Below are 16835 nucleotides of genomic sequence, written 5' to 3'. Positions count from 1 at the left end.
TCTTAACCAATTTATAGTCAAAATAAGTATTTTGATATCTCACATCACTGAGGGAAGAATATTTTACACGCCAATATTTAACAGTCATAAAGATTATACGATATCTTTAAAAGACTTCGTAGATGAATTTGGTAAATTAGTTAATATAACAGACGCTGCGATGAAGAAGAAAGGTGAAGTTATTGCTAAGTTGATCAATGAATCCATGAAAAACCTTGATAAAACAACGAAAACATTTGATGTGAATGCAATTATGGAACTGAAACAAATTAGGTTTAATTGAACAGATTAAATTAATTTTTTATACGCATTAACAATTCATAAATGCTTCAAGATGCAAATAAAATTTGAAATATTGAAGTGGGATCTAATTTAGTAACTAATTTTCTAATTTATTGAGACGAAGAAAGTAAATAATAAAGATTTGATAAACTTCAGATTTTTTTAAGCTCAAAACAATTAAAAACATACATATCGATACTGCCATTCTAATACGTTATCCCAGTTGGCACGGGTTGACCATCAATTAAGTTGATGTTCAATGATTTACGTCAACTTTACGTTAACTTCGCGTCAATTTAGCGTAAATCTACTGCCGGAATTTTCCGAAAGGTTCGCTTAAAGTTAACGTGAAGTTGCGGAAAGTTAACGTTAACTTGACGTCAACAGTTTTAAGTACAACTGTTGCTCTACTGTTAGCGTATACTTTACGTCAAATTTTACGTAGGTTTACGTGAACTTCGTTTCGATCTAAAGGTCTTAAACATTAGAAACAATATATTCATTATTGAAATTAATGATTTCATTAATTGAATAAGTACCAAAATCAAAGAAAGTGTCAGTAATGGGGTCTCCGCCACTAATGGGGTCTTTTACCCTCGTTATTAAACTATTTGACTTTTAAAATTTCAATATGACTTGCATAATATTGTTATGATTCCATTTTTCCAAAGAAGCCAACTTGTCAAATTTTGTAGGATACGACGTATTAGAATGGCAGTATTGATATTCGCAAATAATTGAATTTTTTAAGCACAAAACTAGAGTTTATAATATATCTCTCATTTGAAAAGTAATTATCGCAAACATAATTCTGATTGATCCGATGAAAACTCGACTTTTAGAATTCAGCGTGAAATAAATTTTCCCAATTTTTACAAATATTTAATTTTTTTTATCTGAAAGTTAAAAATTAATAATAAATTTATATTTATAATTTATTTATTAGTAATGAATAAACAATAATAATTATTAAAAATCGTCTATTAATAGAATAACAAAATGAATTGTTTACTCTACTTATATCACGACGATAAACTTCGTTCGGAATACAGTCCGAATCAGTACAAAAAAATAATATCAAAACGAAACGATATAATTTGGGCATTATGTCGTACTTATTTTGAGCATGTATTTAAATATGATAAGACAAATAGAAAAACGATAACAATAACCGAGCCTGTGCCATCCTTGACCAAAAATAAAACATCAAAATTTTCAGAAAAAAAGTTGATGCACCAAATAACATTGGTTCTGTTTTGTGGAAATAGCCAGCAAATGTCGGAAGAGTATTTGGACATACAAGATTTGCATCATTACACGCATTACATGAAACACAAAGAGAGTTTATCATTCGAGGTACTAAATGATAGGCTTAGAAGCTTATCAGAAACATATGAATCATCTGGTTTAACACGTGCAAGTGTCGTTGTTCTTGATCTAGACGATACTTTGATAGACGATTCAATTAGATCTCGTTCACGGCAACTGATCGATCAGTTAAATGAATTCAAACGTATATTTAATTACATTGTGTTATGGTCTCACGGTACATCTGAACACGTGCGCGATTCTTTAAGAACCGTGAAAATACCGGAAAACTTTTTTGATGTAACTATCACAAGACCGACCTTGCAATCGTGTGGTTCGAATAAAGGCATAGGAATTGTAATGGCCGAATTATATACGAGATATCAAGTACGTGAAATTACGTTTTCATGCATCGTTGACGATTTGCCAAGCAATTTTACTAACGATTACATGCTTTATGTTAATGTCCCGGGGAAGAGTAAAGTTGAAGACTTGACACAGTTTTATACGTGGGCATTGAAGGAAATTACAAAAATTAAAGATTATTGTGAATCTCATGATGGTATTTCGTATGTTAGTACATTAAATTGGTAAAAATGAAAAAATAAATTATTTACTAATGAGTTTGAAGTAATAGCTGGTCCAATTGCGCCATAAACATCGCATTGGTTTGAATATTTTTAATGTTGATAAGTACTGGAAATTATTGATTAATTATTTTAGATAAATTAAATTTTTTGTAACGTAGCTAATACTTTTCTTATCCATTAATTAATCATTGCGAAATAGTTATTATATTTCTTAATATCATTAATTCATTTTGTAGTGGAAATTTCTATTCTTTTCATGCATATTTCTTCTTTCAGATTTAGTCAACAAAAAATGTTTTTTTTTTTCTCATTTAAGATAATTTAAAATTTTATGATTTTCTTCAAATTCACTAAACTTCAACTGATTCAGTGGAAGTTTTTAACTTTTCTTAAAATTTTATTACTATTGTTTCAAAGTCTTGTTGAAATTATTTTGGATTTTGTCAAGCAAAAAGAATCTTAAAACTGTCAAATATTCTAATACAAATTTAATAAAAGTACTATTTAAATCAAAGAATAAGTAATTTTATCAACGAGTTTATGTTGAGCTATTGTCTTCAAAACGCACGTCAATTTAATCGATAATTTGTGATGATGATCAGTATCAACAATTCGTATTCTAACCAAGCGATCTAGATTCAAAGTGTCTAGCGCTTGTTCAAATGATGACATGATATCAATATCATCGCCTTTACTTAGTTTAATGTAGTACGTATGTTTCATTTTTTTTCTGTCTTCATCAATTTCATTGCATAATACCAAATTCAATTCATCTTTATCTTTTGGATTAAATAAAAGCCAATACTCAGAAAACCTTATCACTGTCACTGTTAATTTTTCTTGTAATTTCTCTATTGTATCATAAATAATCATTTTAGAGGTACTAAAATTTACTCCTTACTTGTTGTCTAAATATATAACTACTTTAACTAAATGCTAAATTATTTTTTTTCTTTATCTGCTTCAGGCGCTTTATCATCACCAGATTTAGCTGTCTGAGATTTCGGTTTAGCTTGGACTTTACGTTTAAACATATTGGGGAACATTAAAAGTAATGCGAAAAAGATATAAACAGATAGAAGAATAATTCTGATTATTTCTTCGTCGGAAGCTATTTTTTTTGGCATTTTTCTCAACTAAAATACGCTTACTATTTAGTTGTTTTGAATGTTGTATTTAATTCATCGACAGTTTTTTTGGTATTAATTTTTCTCGGCTGTGCGTATGGAAACTTAGGATCAATTTGAGGTGAAGAAACATATTTTTCTTTGTTTTTGGTGTCCAACTTATAACTAGTTTGATTATCTTTCAAATCAATTTTCTTTTCAGGTTCAGAGGTCAACTGTTTTGCCTTCTTCTCATGTTTGATGTCCTCTTTTATCAAACAGAATGACATGTAAACAGATACAGTAACCATAAACATTATAAACGAAAATATACATGCTATGAATCCTGAATAAGAAAAAAAGTTTTCTCCATAATCTCTGGTAAGTTTTCTTAAGTAATATTTATCGTGTGTCAGATCCATTGTCATTTATTGCTACTACTAATAAGTTTATTCAAATTTAGAATTCTTTAAGTATGTAATAGAAAGTAATTATCATTGCGGCAATTAGATAAGCTATGAATACTCCTGAAGAGTTGAATATTGGCTTTAAAAACGGATTTTTTTTACTTTGCGCTATTGTACTGACATAGTGCAACTGTGTCCATGTTGGTGGAACACCTAATAAATTAACGTAATTGTACTCAGGATAGTCAAGTGCGTTAATATGTACTATTAAATTATTGTCTTCAACTTCGCGGTAAAATTCAAGTTTTTGGTAAGCCGGTATCAGTATATCCATCCATACTTTCATCCAAAAATATTTGCACGCTTCTTCATTAGTCACTTGGATCGAGCGTGTTTTAAAATCATCGTTTGCGTGGATTTTAACTCTGTTGAGAAATATTGGATCTGAAAGTACACTCATGAAGTATTCGTGTGACAAACGCATTGTTATAAGCTATGATTATGATGATTTTAAACTATAATTTATTCACGGTACTAATAATATTCATTATTTAATAAAACATAAATTTTTTTTTTCTAATCACTTCACTCATTAAAACTCATAATTTAAAGATAAAACAGAAGAAATGTTTTGCAGATAAAATGGCGGGCGTTATTTAAAATGGTTGAAGCGCATGCACGTATGTTTAAAACCAATAGGTGGGAAATTTAAATTGAAAAAAAGAATTTTCCAATGTATTATAATTTAAAAATCCATTTACACAAATAAAAGTATATCAAACATCCCAATTAACGGTATTGACTTCCAAAAATGGCTTGACAGTAATTCCCATATCATTATCATTTCTTAACATAATATTTTGTAAATTAATCATGCCTGTAGCAACAGTTGTAAAAATAGGCCCAGTTAACACGATTTGTTTGTCACCAAATGAATTAGTAGAATCAACATAAGTTACTTCTTCACACGGAGAATTACGTACGTGTAATTGCTGTGCGCGTATCATGTGAGCAATATCAACGTTGTTATTAATTTTACGATTATTAACTAATTCCGGGTACTTCATAATAACTTTACCCTTTGATAGTATGTCCAACTCACCAACCGGTGGTTTTGTTTTTACACGTAATAATGGTAGCAATTTATTGCGCATCATAAAAAAGTTTAAATTTTTACTTTTACAAATCGCCGATAAATAAGCGTCTAAATATTTTTCCAATATACTCAAACGTTCGATATTTTTTTCTTCAATGTATTCTGAGAATATGGACAATTTTACGATATCTTCTAGTTCGAGTAAATCATTTATACCGTATTCTTTTTTTTGACAGAGCGATATTAATTTATCTATTAAATTTCTATCAAATGCTGCTTTGTCATTGTTGTATATTTTTTTGAGTATACCATCATTTGTACCAATTGATCGTGCTATTTGTTGATACATATCATTAGAGTCGTATTCTTTATCAAAAACCCCAAAAACTTTATCCATTTTTATATTTATTTGTATAGTTATCCGTTTATAGTTTTTAAAATTCTAGTACTAATAAAAACTATTTATTTAAATAAATTAATTAAACTGATTAACTCAATAATTCTCTCTTGGATTCATTGTTTAGAGCTTATAATCTATAATCAGATCTTTTGTTCAATTAGTGATATAACAAAAAATTTGGAAAACGTTGACCTTGCAAGCCATTCTTGAACTTTTTCGCTATTTCAAACTCGAAGCGTTAAAAAAATTTATAAATTAGTTGATTTTTTAGTTTTTCGGACTCAAAAAATCTAAAAATTGTTTCAGATCAGTTCTTTTTTTAAAAAGTTGTGTAACGGTGATATCTTTTTTTAGCACGAAAAGTTTGTATTAATTTTAATGTCGATTGGTCAGCAAGTTTTAAAGTTATCTCAAGAAAACATATAAATTTTTTTTATTTTAAGTATTCTTGAAACATTTTGACCCATTGACTTTAAACTTTCATTAGATCTAAGTGATCATAAGAACTCGATTTTTAAAAATCGGATTGAACTAATAACTTTCCAATTTTTTTTTAAATTTCAAACTTTAAAAACTTGGAAAGTGAAAAATTAATAATCATAAAAATCAAACAAAACTAAAATTATAAATCGTCAATGTAACATTTAATACAATCAATAAAATCATCAACATTCTTTGTGCGTAACATAAAATACAATAATCCCCATACATCATTTTGTAGGTTACATTTATTGTTAATTAAATACCGATAAATAATACCAACATCATGTTGTTCCGGTTGACGATTAACACGATCCGTTATTTCTCCTGTAATCTCTTCACCCGTCGCACGGGTTTCTTCTATATCAATATCATTATTATTAAAATCAATCATTTGATAATTTGTTCCCACAGAAAATTTAGTGTTAAGTTCGCTTACATTATGCTGCAATTTCTGCTTAATATAATGCAACTCGTGAGGATTTTCAACAGTGTTGCGTAGCATCATCAGTAAGTAATTTTCACGTTTGATAAGATCATCATCGCGTTCTTTATGAGCATTAGTCAGCGACAATAAGTACAACCATACAATATACTCGGGATAAGTTTTACTGAAATGTTTGTTCAAGTTGTACTTATTAACGTTATTATCATTTGTTATCGTATTGTCAAATTTATCTAGTGGAACATTAGCTAAGTGCAATTGCGCTGGAAACAGTGCGTTTATGGACATTAAATGTAATTGGCTAGTTCGTTCTTGGATTGGCGGCAAGTTTATATTGTTATTTAAAACTAATTTGTAAGCATCGGGACCAAGAATACTTGTCAACCGATACATACTTTGAACATGATAATGTTTGAATATGCTCATATGATACGTGTAAACAGCAGCACAAACAGTTACGTAAACAATATTTGTCATTGAAAACATTATGGTCATAATATAGGACATATCGTCGACATCAAAAGGTATCAAGTTGATAATCTTTTCAAAATTACTGTAATTACCGTCGAATTCTAAGAACGATATCAGCAATTCTAACTTTTTTATAACTGTATCTGATATATATGACGGATTGTAAGTCGGATGAGGGCATAACGACACCACGTCATAACTTCCGTCACAATTCAACTCACTGACTTCATTGCATTTGACGATATTTATTATATTTCCGTTGTAAAATGGAAATATTGCTATAAATTGCTTGTAAATCAACGGACAGGCTATTGTGTTTAACTGAATCAATGGAATATTATTTTGAAAGTTATTGTACGACGCCAATATCGACTTTACTGTCCCGCGATCCAGGTTGTCGCATATTTCGATATCTGACGGCAATGAAGAGTTCAACAGCGATGACAATGGGCTGTATGATATGTCGATCTTCAAATCAATCAATTCATGGTTCAAAGCTGCCAGCACTGCCCTGTCCAGATTATTCAATGATAACTCTTGTTCACTGTTAAATATGTAACTTATCAAAAGTATATGCTGTAATGGTGTCCTTAGTTGAGCAGGTATATTACTCATCTCAAATTTTTCGTTACTTGTTGCATCATTTTCAGAACGATTTTGTTCATATAATTGGTTATGATGCAAAGCACTTAGTGCACTGTCGACTGCGGTCTTAATATCCTGAATTTTGAGAACTTGCAGTTTTATCAACGATTCAATGATTTTACTCACTTTCGGATCATTCAATTCAGTGTTAATGATTCTCAAATTATTGACGATAATCATTTGAGTTTCGTAACCATGGTTTTTGTGGCTTGATTGCCACAGTTCGTTGCTTGGTATTTTCATTAACACGCACAATAAATTCGTGAAGTCATCATAGTGAACAGGTGGTCCAACGTAAATATCGATTGACTCGATCTTTTTTTCACAGCGATACGATTTGTGGATTACGTCATTAGCGTCCAACAGAGCCGGATTCTTTAGCAGCATTTTTAGAGGGCTTATAGGTAAACTGTTTTCTAAACTCTTTTCAACTGAAAATTTAGTTTTGCTTATATTAACTGTAAATGTGTTTATTGGTATTGTTAGCAATGCTATAATCAAAGAATTTACCACATTTAAATTTGTCATCGACGTTATCTTCAGTTCACGTAATTCATTGTCACCAAAATTTTCTAGAATGAGCGTGTCTATTTCTTTGAAAAATGCATCGTCTGTAACTGATTTTATATTTTCGACGTGTATAAATAATTTGTACAGACTTATATTATCAAATTCTGAAGCTGTGAGAAACATCATGTCATCATTTGTCAACCATGGAGTATCATAGTTTGCTAATACTACGACAGAATCGTATAATTGTTTGTTATCTTCAAGTGAACTATCCTTTAATAACCTTAACAAGTGTTTCATTTTTACGAAATAAGCTTCTTTTACTGAAGTGTATAGTATTTGCGTAATAGTTACTAATAAAAGTATCAAACAAAAAGGTTTTATTATTTTAAATTGATTCTTCTTTTGCATCATCAAATTTTGAAAAGTATCAAATCGAATCTAAAAATTAATAGATTGATCTTGTTTTATAATTCATATGAATTATTTGAAATTTTTAAGCGAAAAAAATTTTTTTATTTTTTATTACGTTTTATTAGAACTGTAAACTTTATAATTATTAAAAGTTGATGATTTTATGTCAAATTATTGACGTAAAAAAAATTTTACAAAAATAAACTATATTTATTAGAACAATAAAAAGATGACTAGAAGTAGATCACGATCACGATCACGATCACGCTCCAGGAGCAAATCAAGAAAAGGTTCGCGAGCAGGGAGTCGTTCCCGAAGTCGTTCAAATAGAAGGTCTTTAAGCCGTGGACCTAAATCCGTTAAACGTGTTGGACGTAAAGTAAATCGCAGAAGATCTCGTGGAGCTCGATCAACCTCACGTTAACTATTTAAATAACAATTCCTGCAATAAGATAAAAAAAATTTAAAGAATGGATATTTATATTAAATTTATCATACAGTTATTAATTAGAAAGAAAGAAAATTCATGAATAATTACAATTGAAACATAAAATGATATGTGCCAACAAATTTATCAAAAACGAATGCTTACGCGATGATGGCCGACCATTTATTGTGTTAACAGACTACTTTAACAATCGTATTCACTGCAATAGAAAAAACAATAACGATTCAATATCTGATGATCCCGATAATTACAATGCTTGTACAGCCCGTCCGCCGATCTGGATTTTTCTAACGTACAATAAAAATGATTACACTGTTTTGCGTTATGCATGCAAACTAAATACCAAATATTACAGTGACGACCCAGACACTTTAGACCCAAACAGAAGTCGAAGATACATACATTTTAATCCTCCATATCCAATTAACGGCAATATTATTTATTCCGTAGCTCCTAGTGGTCTATGGATTCAGCTAATCAACACAAACTTTTATTATCCGTTAAATAATTTAAGTGTGTACGCACCTACAATTAGAGGGGTTAACTATCAGATATTGACACCAACATACAGTTATAACAGCAATTGTACAAATATCGTTTATGATGTTAACAGTGATTATTCTGATGTTGATCATTTCAAAGTATTGCTCAGTAACTTAATCTGGTGTAATGTTAAGATAAATTATACAATATGGGAAAAATGCAGTACTTTTATCACAAACTATCAAAAATACCGTCCACTAAATGTTATTAATAAATGTTATTCATGTAAATTATAAGATTGATGAAAGATTTGATAATTAATTGGAAAAAAATTTTTTTTTTTCTTAACTGATGTATTACAGGTTAAGAAAAAAATAGATAAGATAATTATAATGATTATTGATAGAACTGAAAAATTATTTATATTAATTATATATAGTTTTGCGTGGTGAAGAAAAGATAAAATTTTGTACGTAAAACCTAAAACATACTTTGTAGTAACAGTTGGCCATCAGAGAAAATTGTTAATATTCCGAAAAAAAAAATTTTTTTTGTCGGCTTGAGATTCAAAATAGCCCAAACGGCTACTTGCCGCTAAGAATGAAATTTAACAGCCGATTGCAAATAAAAATAGCCTAATCTGACAACACTGCTACAATAAGCAAAAATTTACTGCGCATACGCAATGATATCTTTTAATGAGGTAAAATTTCTTCCGACCTTTGACTAACTTCAACTTTATATTATCTGAAGTCGAAAAATAAATTGAATTGATGAAGAAATATAAAAAAATATCGTAAAAGATATTTACAAGTGCTTTGAACTGTTGAAATAAAGAAATAAAAATATTTTTTATAATAAGTTATTTATAGTATTAAGAAATATATTCTAATTGGTTTAAAACTTACAACGAATTAACAGAGTTATGGCATATCAAGAAAGTGTAGACGAACTTTTATCAGATGCATTGTCATTCAATAATGAAATAAAAACATGTAACACTATCCACAATTTACAATGTAATGATGAATTTATACGATTGAGCGGTCACTTTATTCCTACGATTTATGGAGTTAAGACGATCACGATACCTCAAATTATAAACACTGTGATAGAGTCAGAAAATTCGTTTGAAAAAGCTAAATATTTGATGAAAAACATATCGGCTATAAAAAATAGCTATCTGGATAAAATGAAAACTGTTTTGAGCAAAATTTATCCGATGATTGTGGTAAATCTCAATAGATATCATACTATGCGAAAAATTTATGATTATGAAATAAAACAGATTGATCCGAAACCACTAATGCAGCAGTCTATTTTTGCTGAAATATTTAATATTGCTTTTCAACACATTGGACATGATATTAAAGATCCGAAAGATTTGTATCGATTGTTGACATTCCTCTCCGAGCCACTTGATTGGGTTGATTATTACAATATTGTAAAGAAATATTGTCATATAAACTTCATGATTTATAAAATTAATTTGCCTACTGCCAAATTGTTTGTTCATAATGCGGACATTCTTTCAACACCGCTAGTTCTTCTAAGGTATACCAATAGCAAAGTTATCGATCTTGTTCATGTTTATGAGCATGGACATAACTTGTTTGAAGGGAGCAAAAATTTAATCCTGGAATAATTTTTCCATACTAATAGAATGAAATCTATTTCTAAACGTATAGTCTATAAAGAAATGATAATTCGATAACTTTTGCAAATTATTAGTCATCTTCACTTAAATAATTAATAATATCAATTATGACACTTAAAAACTACATTTTAAGATATATTTGTTTAAAAATAATTGAAATTCAAAAAAAAAAAAATTTTTTTATCATTATTTTAGTACAGCTATGATCAATGATTTTCAATCAGGAAAAAAAATAATCAGCAATTAACATTCCTTCAATATCAATGATTCTGAGTTCAAAATTTCAAGAAGGGGTATATATATATATATATATATATATATATATATATATATATATATATATATATATATATATATATATATATATATATATATATATATATACCCTCTCACAATAAACGAATAATATTCTACTATATAAAGAAGAAATATATATAAAAATATTAAAAGCGTAAATTCTCAACTGATAAATTTTCGACAAACTCTTATTTTTTTCAAAAATGGAGAAAAACAATTGAAGTTCTTACATATTGATGCTACCGAAGAATTTTTTCTGGTTACGCGACCGACAATCCGAAGACGATTGATCCATAACAATAGATCCATAATAACATAAGTATTAGAATGGCGCAAAAAAACCGACTATTTTTTTTTTTATTTGAGTCTCGAGAGAAAAAATGTTAGTTTTTTTTTTACACGCTTTTTATTAGCTTCACTTGTATGTCAGTTTGTCAGTTTGTCAGTTTGTCAGTATGTAACTCTCCTTCGCATAAAGAGACTACCATAATGATATTATTTAAATTTTGATTATTATCAACCTAGAACCCAGGTGATGACCTTCCTAGTCATCCTCTGATGACCATCCCGAAGTTATATCTCGAAACCAGGTGTTTTCCTCCGTAGGTTTTCATCGGGAATGGCACAGATAAACCCGTACATCAACCCGGAATCCTCTGATGACCATCCCGAAGTTATATTTCGAAACCAGGTGTTTTCCTCCGTAGGTTTTCATCGGGAATGGCACAGATAAACCCGTACATCAACCCGGAATCCTCTGATGACCATCCCGAAGTTATATCTCGAAACCAGGTGTTTTCCTCCGTAGGTTTTCATCGGGAATGGCACAGATAAACCCGTACATCAACCTGGAATCCTCTGATGACCATCTCGAAGTTATATCTCGAAACCAGGTGTTTTCCTCCGTAGGTTTTCATCGGGAATGGCACAGATAAACCCGTACATCAACCCGGAATCCTCTGATGACCATCCCGAAGTTATATCTCGAAACCAGGTGTTTTCTTCCGTAGGTTTTCATCGGGAATGGCACAGATAAACCCGTACATCAACCCGGAATCCTCTGATGACCATCCCGAAGTTATATCTCGAAACCAGGTGTTTTCCTCCGTAGGTTTTCATCGGGAATGGCACAGATAAACCCGTACATCAACCCGGAATCCTCTGATGACCATCCCGAAGTTATATCTCGAAACCAGGTGTTTTCCTCCGTAGGTTTTCATCGGGAATGGCACAGATAAACCCGTACATCAACCCGGAATCCTCTGATGACCATCCCGAAGTTATATTTCGAAACCAGGTGTTTTCCTCCGTAGGTTTTCATCGGGAATGGCACAGATAAACCCGTACATCAACCCGGAATCCTCTGATGACCATCCCGAAGTTATATTTCGAAGGTGTTTTCCTCCGTAGGTTTTTTTACACGCTTTATATTAGCTTCACTTGTATGTCAGTTTGTCAGTATGTCAGTAACTCTCCGTGGGTAATCTGCGCGCCTACGGCCTTCCTTGGTTCTGGTAGCCGTTTCTCAGGCTCGCTCTCCGAAATCGAACTCTGATTCCCCGTATTTATAATATTTATAAATAATTATTTTTTATTAGCTTCACTTGTATGTCAGTATGTCAGTATGTCAGTATGTAACTCTCCGTGGGTAATTTGCGCGCCTGAATATTTTTGATAATCAACAAATAATAGTTTAAAAAAACTAAAAAATCACGCTTTTATAAATAAACCAAACTAAAAAGTAAAAATAAATAATAGTTTAAAAACTAAAAACACGCTTTTTATAGAAAACCAAACTAAAAATAGAAAATAAATTTAAATTAAGAATAGTGTTAAAAATTTCAATAAATATAAATTAATAATAGTGTAAATAAAAAAAATGGATTTTATTTTAAAAAAAGCGTGGGGTGCTTTTTAAGATATTATCAAAATGATAATCACTCTACTCATATCTGTCAATAAAATATTTATAACTATTGACACCATGCACCTCACGCTTTTTTTAAAATAAAATACATTTTTTTTATTTACACTATTATTAATTTATATTTATTGAAATTTTTAACACTATTCTTAATTTAAATTTATTTTCTATTTTTTAGTTTGGTTTTCTATAAAAAGCGTGTTTTTAGTTTTTTTAAACTATTATTTATTTTTGATGTTTTAAGAGCCCTCTCCAAAGAACAGCTCAAAAAAAAATTTTAAGTCATAATTTTATGGATAAAAAAAAATAAGTTTCTGAAAGTTTCAATTCAAAATTTAAATTTTGAAAGCTCGCTCATAATTTTTTTTCAATTTCAAAGTCAAAAAATGCTAATCCAATTAAATAGTCACTTATGTACCATAAATGTCGAGAAAAACTTTTCAGTGCTGCTGAACCTAACTTTTGATTTTATTCTTTAAATTGAACCAGATCTTTTAGTAATTGTAAATCAGTTCTCGGGGCTATAGTAGGAATTCAGCGAAGAAACGAGGCGTTCAGATAACTTTACAAAATTTTAAGAATTCAGAGAAAAAACAATTAAATATAATGATACATTTTCTTTGTAAAATTATTAAATTAAAAAAAAAAATAATGTTTTCTATCTTGTGAGGATAAATTGTCGTCGGATCAAAATTCACGGATTAATTGTGGTTGGATTATTGGTCGCGTCACTATTTTCTCTAGCATTTTACTAAAAAAATATAAATTATCCTTCAAAAAGTGTTGGTTTTTTTTTTATGCGCAATCAAATATTTTATTGAAAATTTTTTTGCCTTAATCTTACAATCAATTTAGTTTTTAAACTATTTTTTAATTATTTAAAAAAAAAATTTTATTATTAAATGTAATTTCAAATGATCAGTAATCTCAATTGCTAGTTTTGATTAAACACATAAAAGATTAAAATGTTCAAACACTTGGAAGATTTTAAACATTTCCAGGGGGACAAGTATCGAATTGATCAAGCAATGAATAGGTGTAGTATGAACTTTGTTTAAACAACTCAATACTGTATTTATGTTCTTGTCTACCGGCCAGTACAAGTGGAGTTGCGGAGGTAGCGTTACCTCGTAACAGATATAATTTTGATGGATCTTGATTATTACAATATTCAAAGCGATGTTGATCGGCATTTAATATAACTCTGGGGGTTAATAACTCAGAAGTAATCGTTGCGTCAGGGTTTGTGTTGGTATCAACAGTATTATAGCTCATTGGTAAGTACATGAGCATTATTTGATAGAATACCGGCAATTTGTTAACTGGGTACTCGTCAAATTTGATGACATTTTTATTAATTTTATTATTTGCACCTTTTTCGAAGTGTTTAACGGCAATCCAACAGTTTTTCCATCGTTTTAGCAAGTACGATCTAATATTTTGGTTGCAAAACACGTGATAATTGTAAGATGCTTGAGGTAGTGCTTTATTATACATAGCACCATCAGATATTAAGCTCAACAATGCTGATTCAACTCTGAAAGCCAATTCCGGTGAATAGATTTCCGATTGCCGAACGTAGTCTTTAATTACAGTGATCATTTCTTCTTGGTTAAAACGACACGGTTTTTCATCCTTATTTAACGCTCCACCTTTCCATTGAAACTCGTAAGGAAACGGTAAGAATGTTGTACGTGCTTCAGTCGCTACAAGTCCATGAAGTCTTGTTTCGCCGGTTGGTAACGCAAGAACAGCATTCATCAAACCAATACCGAAAACTTGTCTTGCATGTTCTCGGCATACGATACCCATTTCACGATTTATTGAGCATTTACCTAATTGTTCGAATACACAATTTGATTTTTCTTGATAAGCTAATTGATTTGCAATTTTATCTAATGTGAACATTTTTTCTTGTTTTTTTTGGTACTCACGGTAGAATGTTTATAGACTGTTTTTCTTTTTACTACTAATTAATCAAGTAAATTATTGAAAATTTTTCGTTATTTGTTTCTTTCTAATAAATAGTTCAAAATTTTTTTAATTTATAAAATTTTTGTTATCTAATATAATAGAAAAAAAAAAATAAAAATAAACTTCATAACAAAATATTTGTTAAATAATTACATATATTATATTTTATCTTAATACAATTCGCCTATAAATCGCAATTGTAGTAGTTATGTTTACTTAGCTTCTTAAATGTTTTGCTTTTCCTATATTAAATAAATAGATTAAAATTTCCTCACTTGAAGAATCATTTTAGCTTCAAATAAAATTATTTACGGTTTGTTAAAAGCCATATTTAATTATTCTTAGGACTTTTATTTTAATTTTCTTGTTCGTTTTTTGCAAAAATTTAACACCAAAGCGGACAATCGCACAGAAGTTTAAACTTCGGCAGTAATTCTGCACGGTCCTTATTGTTGATAAACTTTCTTCTACTGATGATTCAAATGTTTTTTCGGTAAATTATAAAAAAAAATTCTTCATGAAGAAAGGTTCTAGAACAAATTTTATTCATAGAAAATTAAATTGTATTCTTGTTAATTTATATTAGATGCAACAGAGTTTAGAAAACTAAAACAATTTTTAAGAATTAACCAACGATGACATACATTTTTTGCACAATATTCGTCGTGTCAATAATTTTCATGTGTCTTATTCAATTAAAACATATGAGCGCCATTGAACAACTTAAAGATTCAAAAAAATTATTCACCACTTTAAATATTAATGATTTCAAAATACAAAACAGACACATAGATGATTGTAACTTGGAAAAGCAGTATTGTTTCGATCACAGTGATTGCTTTAGTCGCTGTCAAATGTCAGATAAAGGTACGTTTCAATGTATAACCGGTGTATGTAAGATACAAGTTGATCTGAAAACACTGGATGACGTGTCTAAGTGTAATTTAGAGGAAGGTATGGCACCATTTTTAATCGGTGTTCCCGCGTTAGGAACTGTCAAAGCTATTTGTAAGCCAGTTGATCTCGGTATTGTTTACATAGATAGAGAAACAAACAAAGTTGAGAATAAAATGTGTGCTGGACGTGATGTTAAAACTCATGATAAGGTTAATTATATGAAAAATTGGCCTGATCCGAAAGATTGTGACTGTGGAAAAGACAAATCACCTATAATTATTCCGGCAACTGAAAATGTTCGTCAGTATGTACAGTGCATCAAGAATGATGATGCTCTTAAATGGGTCTATGATGAAACTAAATTAGCTTACCATAAAGAGATAACTTTTGATGTTACTATTGATATTTAAGTGTAATTTATAGAGCAAAATTCTAAAAACTACAAACTAGAATATTTTGAATATTTTTTTATTGGATAAAAAATTCGAAGTTATTAAGAGCGAATGATAGTTAATTTTCAAACGTGTTTTGCTCATGATTAAAATAAAATTTCGAAAAAAAAGCTTTGGTTTTCGATAGATGATTAAATTATTTATCGAAGAGCGAAGTGCTTTTTTGGAAAATTTTCATTTATTTATGCATAAAATGCGTTTTAAGATTCAATTTGTTGTACAAGTATCACAGAGATACTTCCGTTTGTCCAATAGAGGGCGAGAGAGAAAAAAGTGTAAACCCTTCTTAAGAGAAAAAGCCGTAAAAGTAACTTTATTTTTACAAATTTTTGAAGCTATGAAATAGTTAAAAAATTCATTAGAGAAACTAATTGCATCATGTTTAAGATACATTTAATAATTGAGTTATTATTTGAGATTTTAATTAAAGTTATTTGGAATGAAGAAATTTTGATTTTTCATTTCATATTTCTAAAAAGACTGAGTTAAGAGGATAGATTTCTGGCTCAAGGAAATCATTTTCTTCAAAATAGTATTCTTGGTCCAAGA

The 16835-nt window shown here is 29.6% G+C and overlaps 5 protein-coding genes across 5 annotated transcripts; 3 read left to right on the top strand and 2 right to left on the bottom strand.

Moving 5' to 3' along the window:
- The first annotated feature begins 1220 nt into the window (after window positions 1-1220).
- Window positions 1221-2328, top strand: LOC123265611. The gene has a single exon (XM_044729404.1). It carries the CDS (start codon window positions 1282-1284, stop codon window positions 2182-2184), a length of 903 nt encoding a protein of 300 aa, XP_044585339.1. The 5' UTR covers window positions 1221-1281; the 3' UTR covers window positions 2185-2328.
- Window positions 2329-4409: 2081 nt separating this feature from the next.
- LOC123265018 lies at window positions 4410-5255 on the bottom strand. The gene has a single exon (XM_044728597.1). It carries the CDS (start codon window positions 5184-5186, stop codon window positions 4470-4472), a length of 717 nt encoding a protein of 238 aa, XP_044584532.1. The 5' UTR covers window positions 5187-5255; the 3' UTR covers window positions 4410-4469.
- Window positions 5256-9951: 4696 nt separating this feature from the next.
- On the top strand, window positions 9952-10924 carry LOC123265259. Its single transcript, XM_044728944.1, has one exon. The coding sequence runs from the start codon at window positions 10011-10013 to the stop codon at window positions 10728-10730; it is 720 nt and encodes a 239-aa protein (XP_044584879.1). The 5' UTR covers window positions 9952-10010; the 3' UTR covers window positions 10731-10924.
- A 2916-nt stretch (window positions 10925-13840) lies between these two features.
- On the bottom strand, window positions 13841-14992 carry LOC123265513. The gene has a single exon (XM_044729311.1). It carries the CDS (start codon window positions 14869-14871, stop codon window positions 13951-13953), a length of 921 nt encoding a protein of 306 aa, XP_044585246.1. The 5' UTR covers window positions 14872-14992; the 3' UTR covers window positions 13841-13950.
- A 516-nt stretch (window positions 14993-15508) lies between these two features.
- On the top strand, window positions 15509-16279 carry LOC123264942. The gene has a single exon (XM_044728474.1). It carries the CDS (start codon window positions 15573-15575, stop codon window positions 16242-16244), a length of 672 nt encoding a protein of 223 aa, XP_044584409.1. The 5' UTR covers window positions 15509-15572; the 3' UTR covers window positions 16245-16279.
- The last annotated feature ends 556 nt before the right edge of the window (window positions 16280-16835 follow it).

This window comes from Cotesia glomerata, linkage group LG5, assembly GCF_020080835.1.
Source record: "Cotesia glomerata isolate CgM1 linkage group LG5, MPM_Cglom_v2.3, whole genome shotgun sequence".
Classification (NCBI taxonomy): domain Eukaryota; kingdom Metazoa; phylum Arthropoda; class Insecta; order Hymenoptera; family Braconidae; genus Cotesia; species Cotesia glomerata.
Note: the sequence above shows the minus strand (reverse complement) of the source record. Positions and strands in the feature narration are given on the sequence as shown.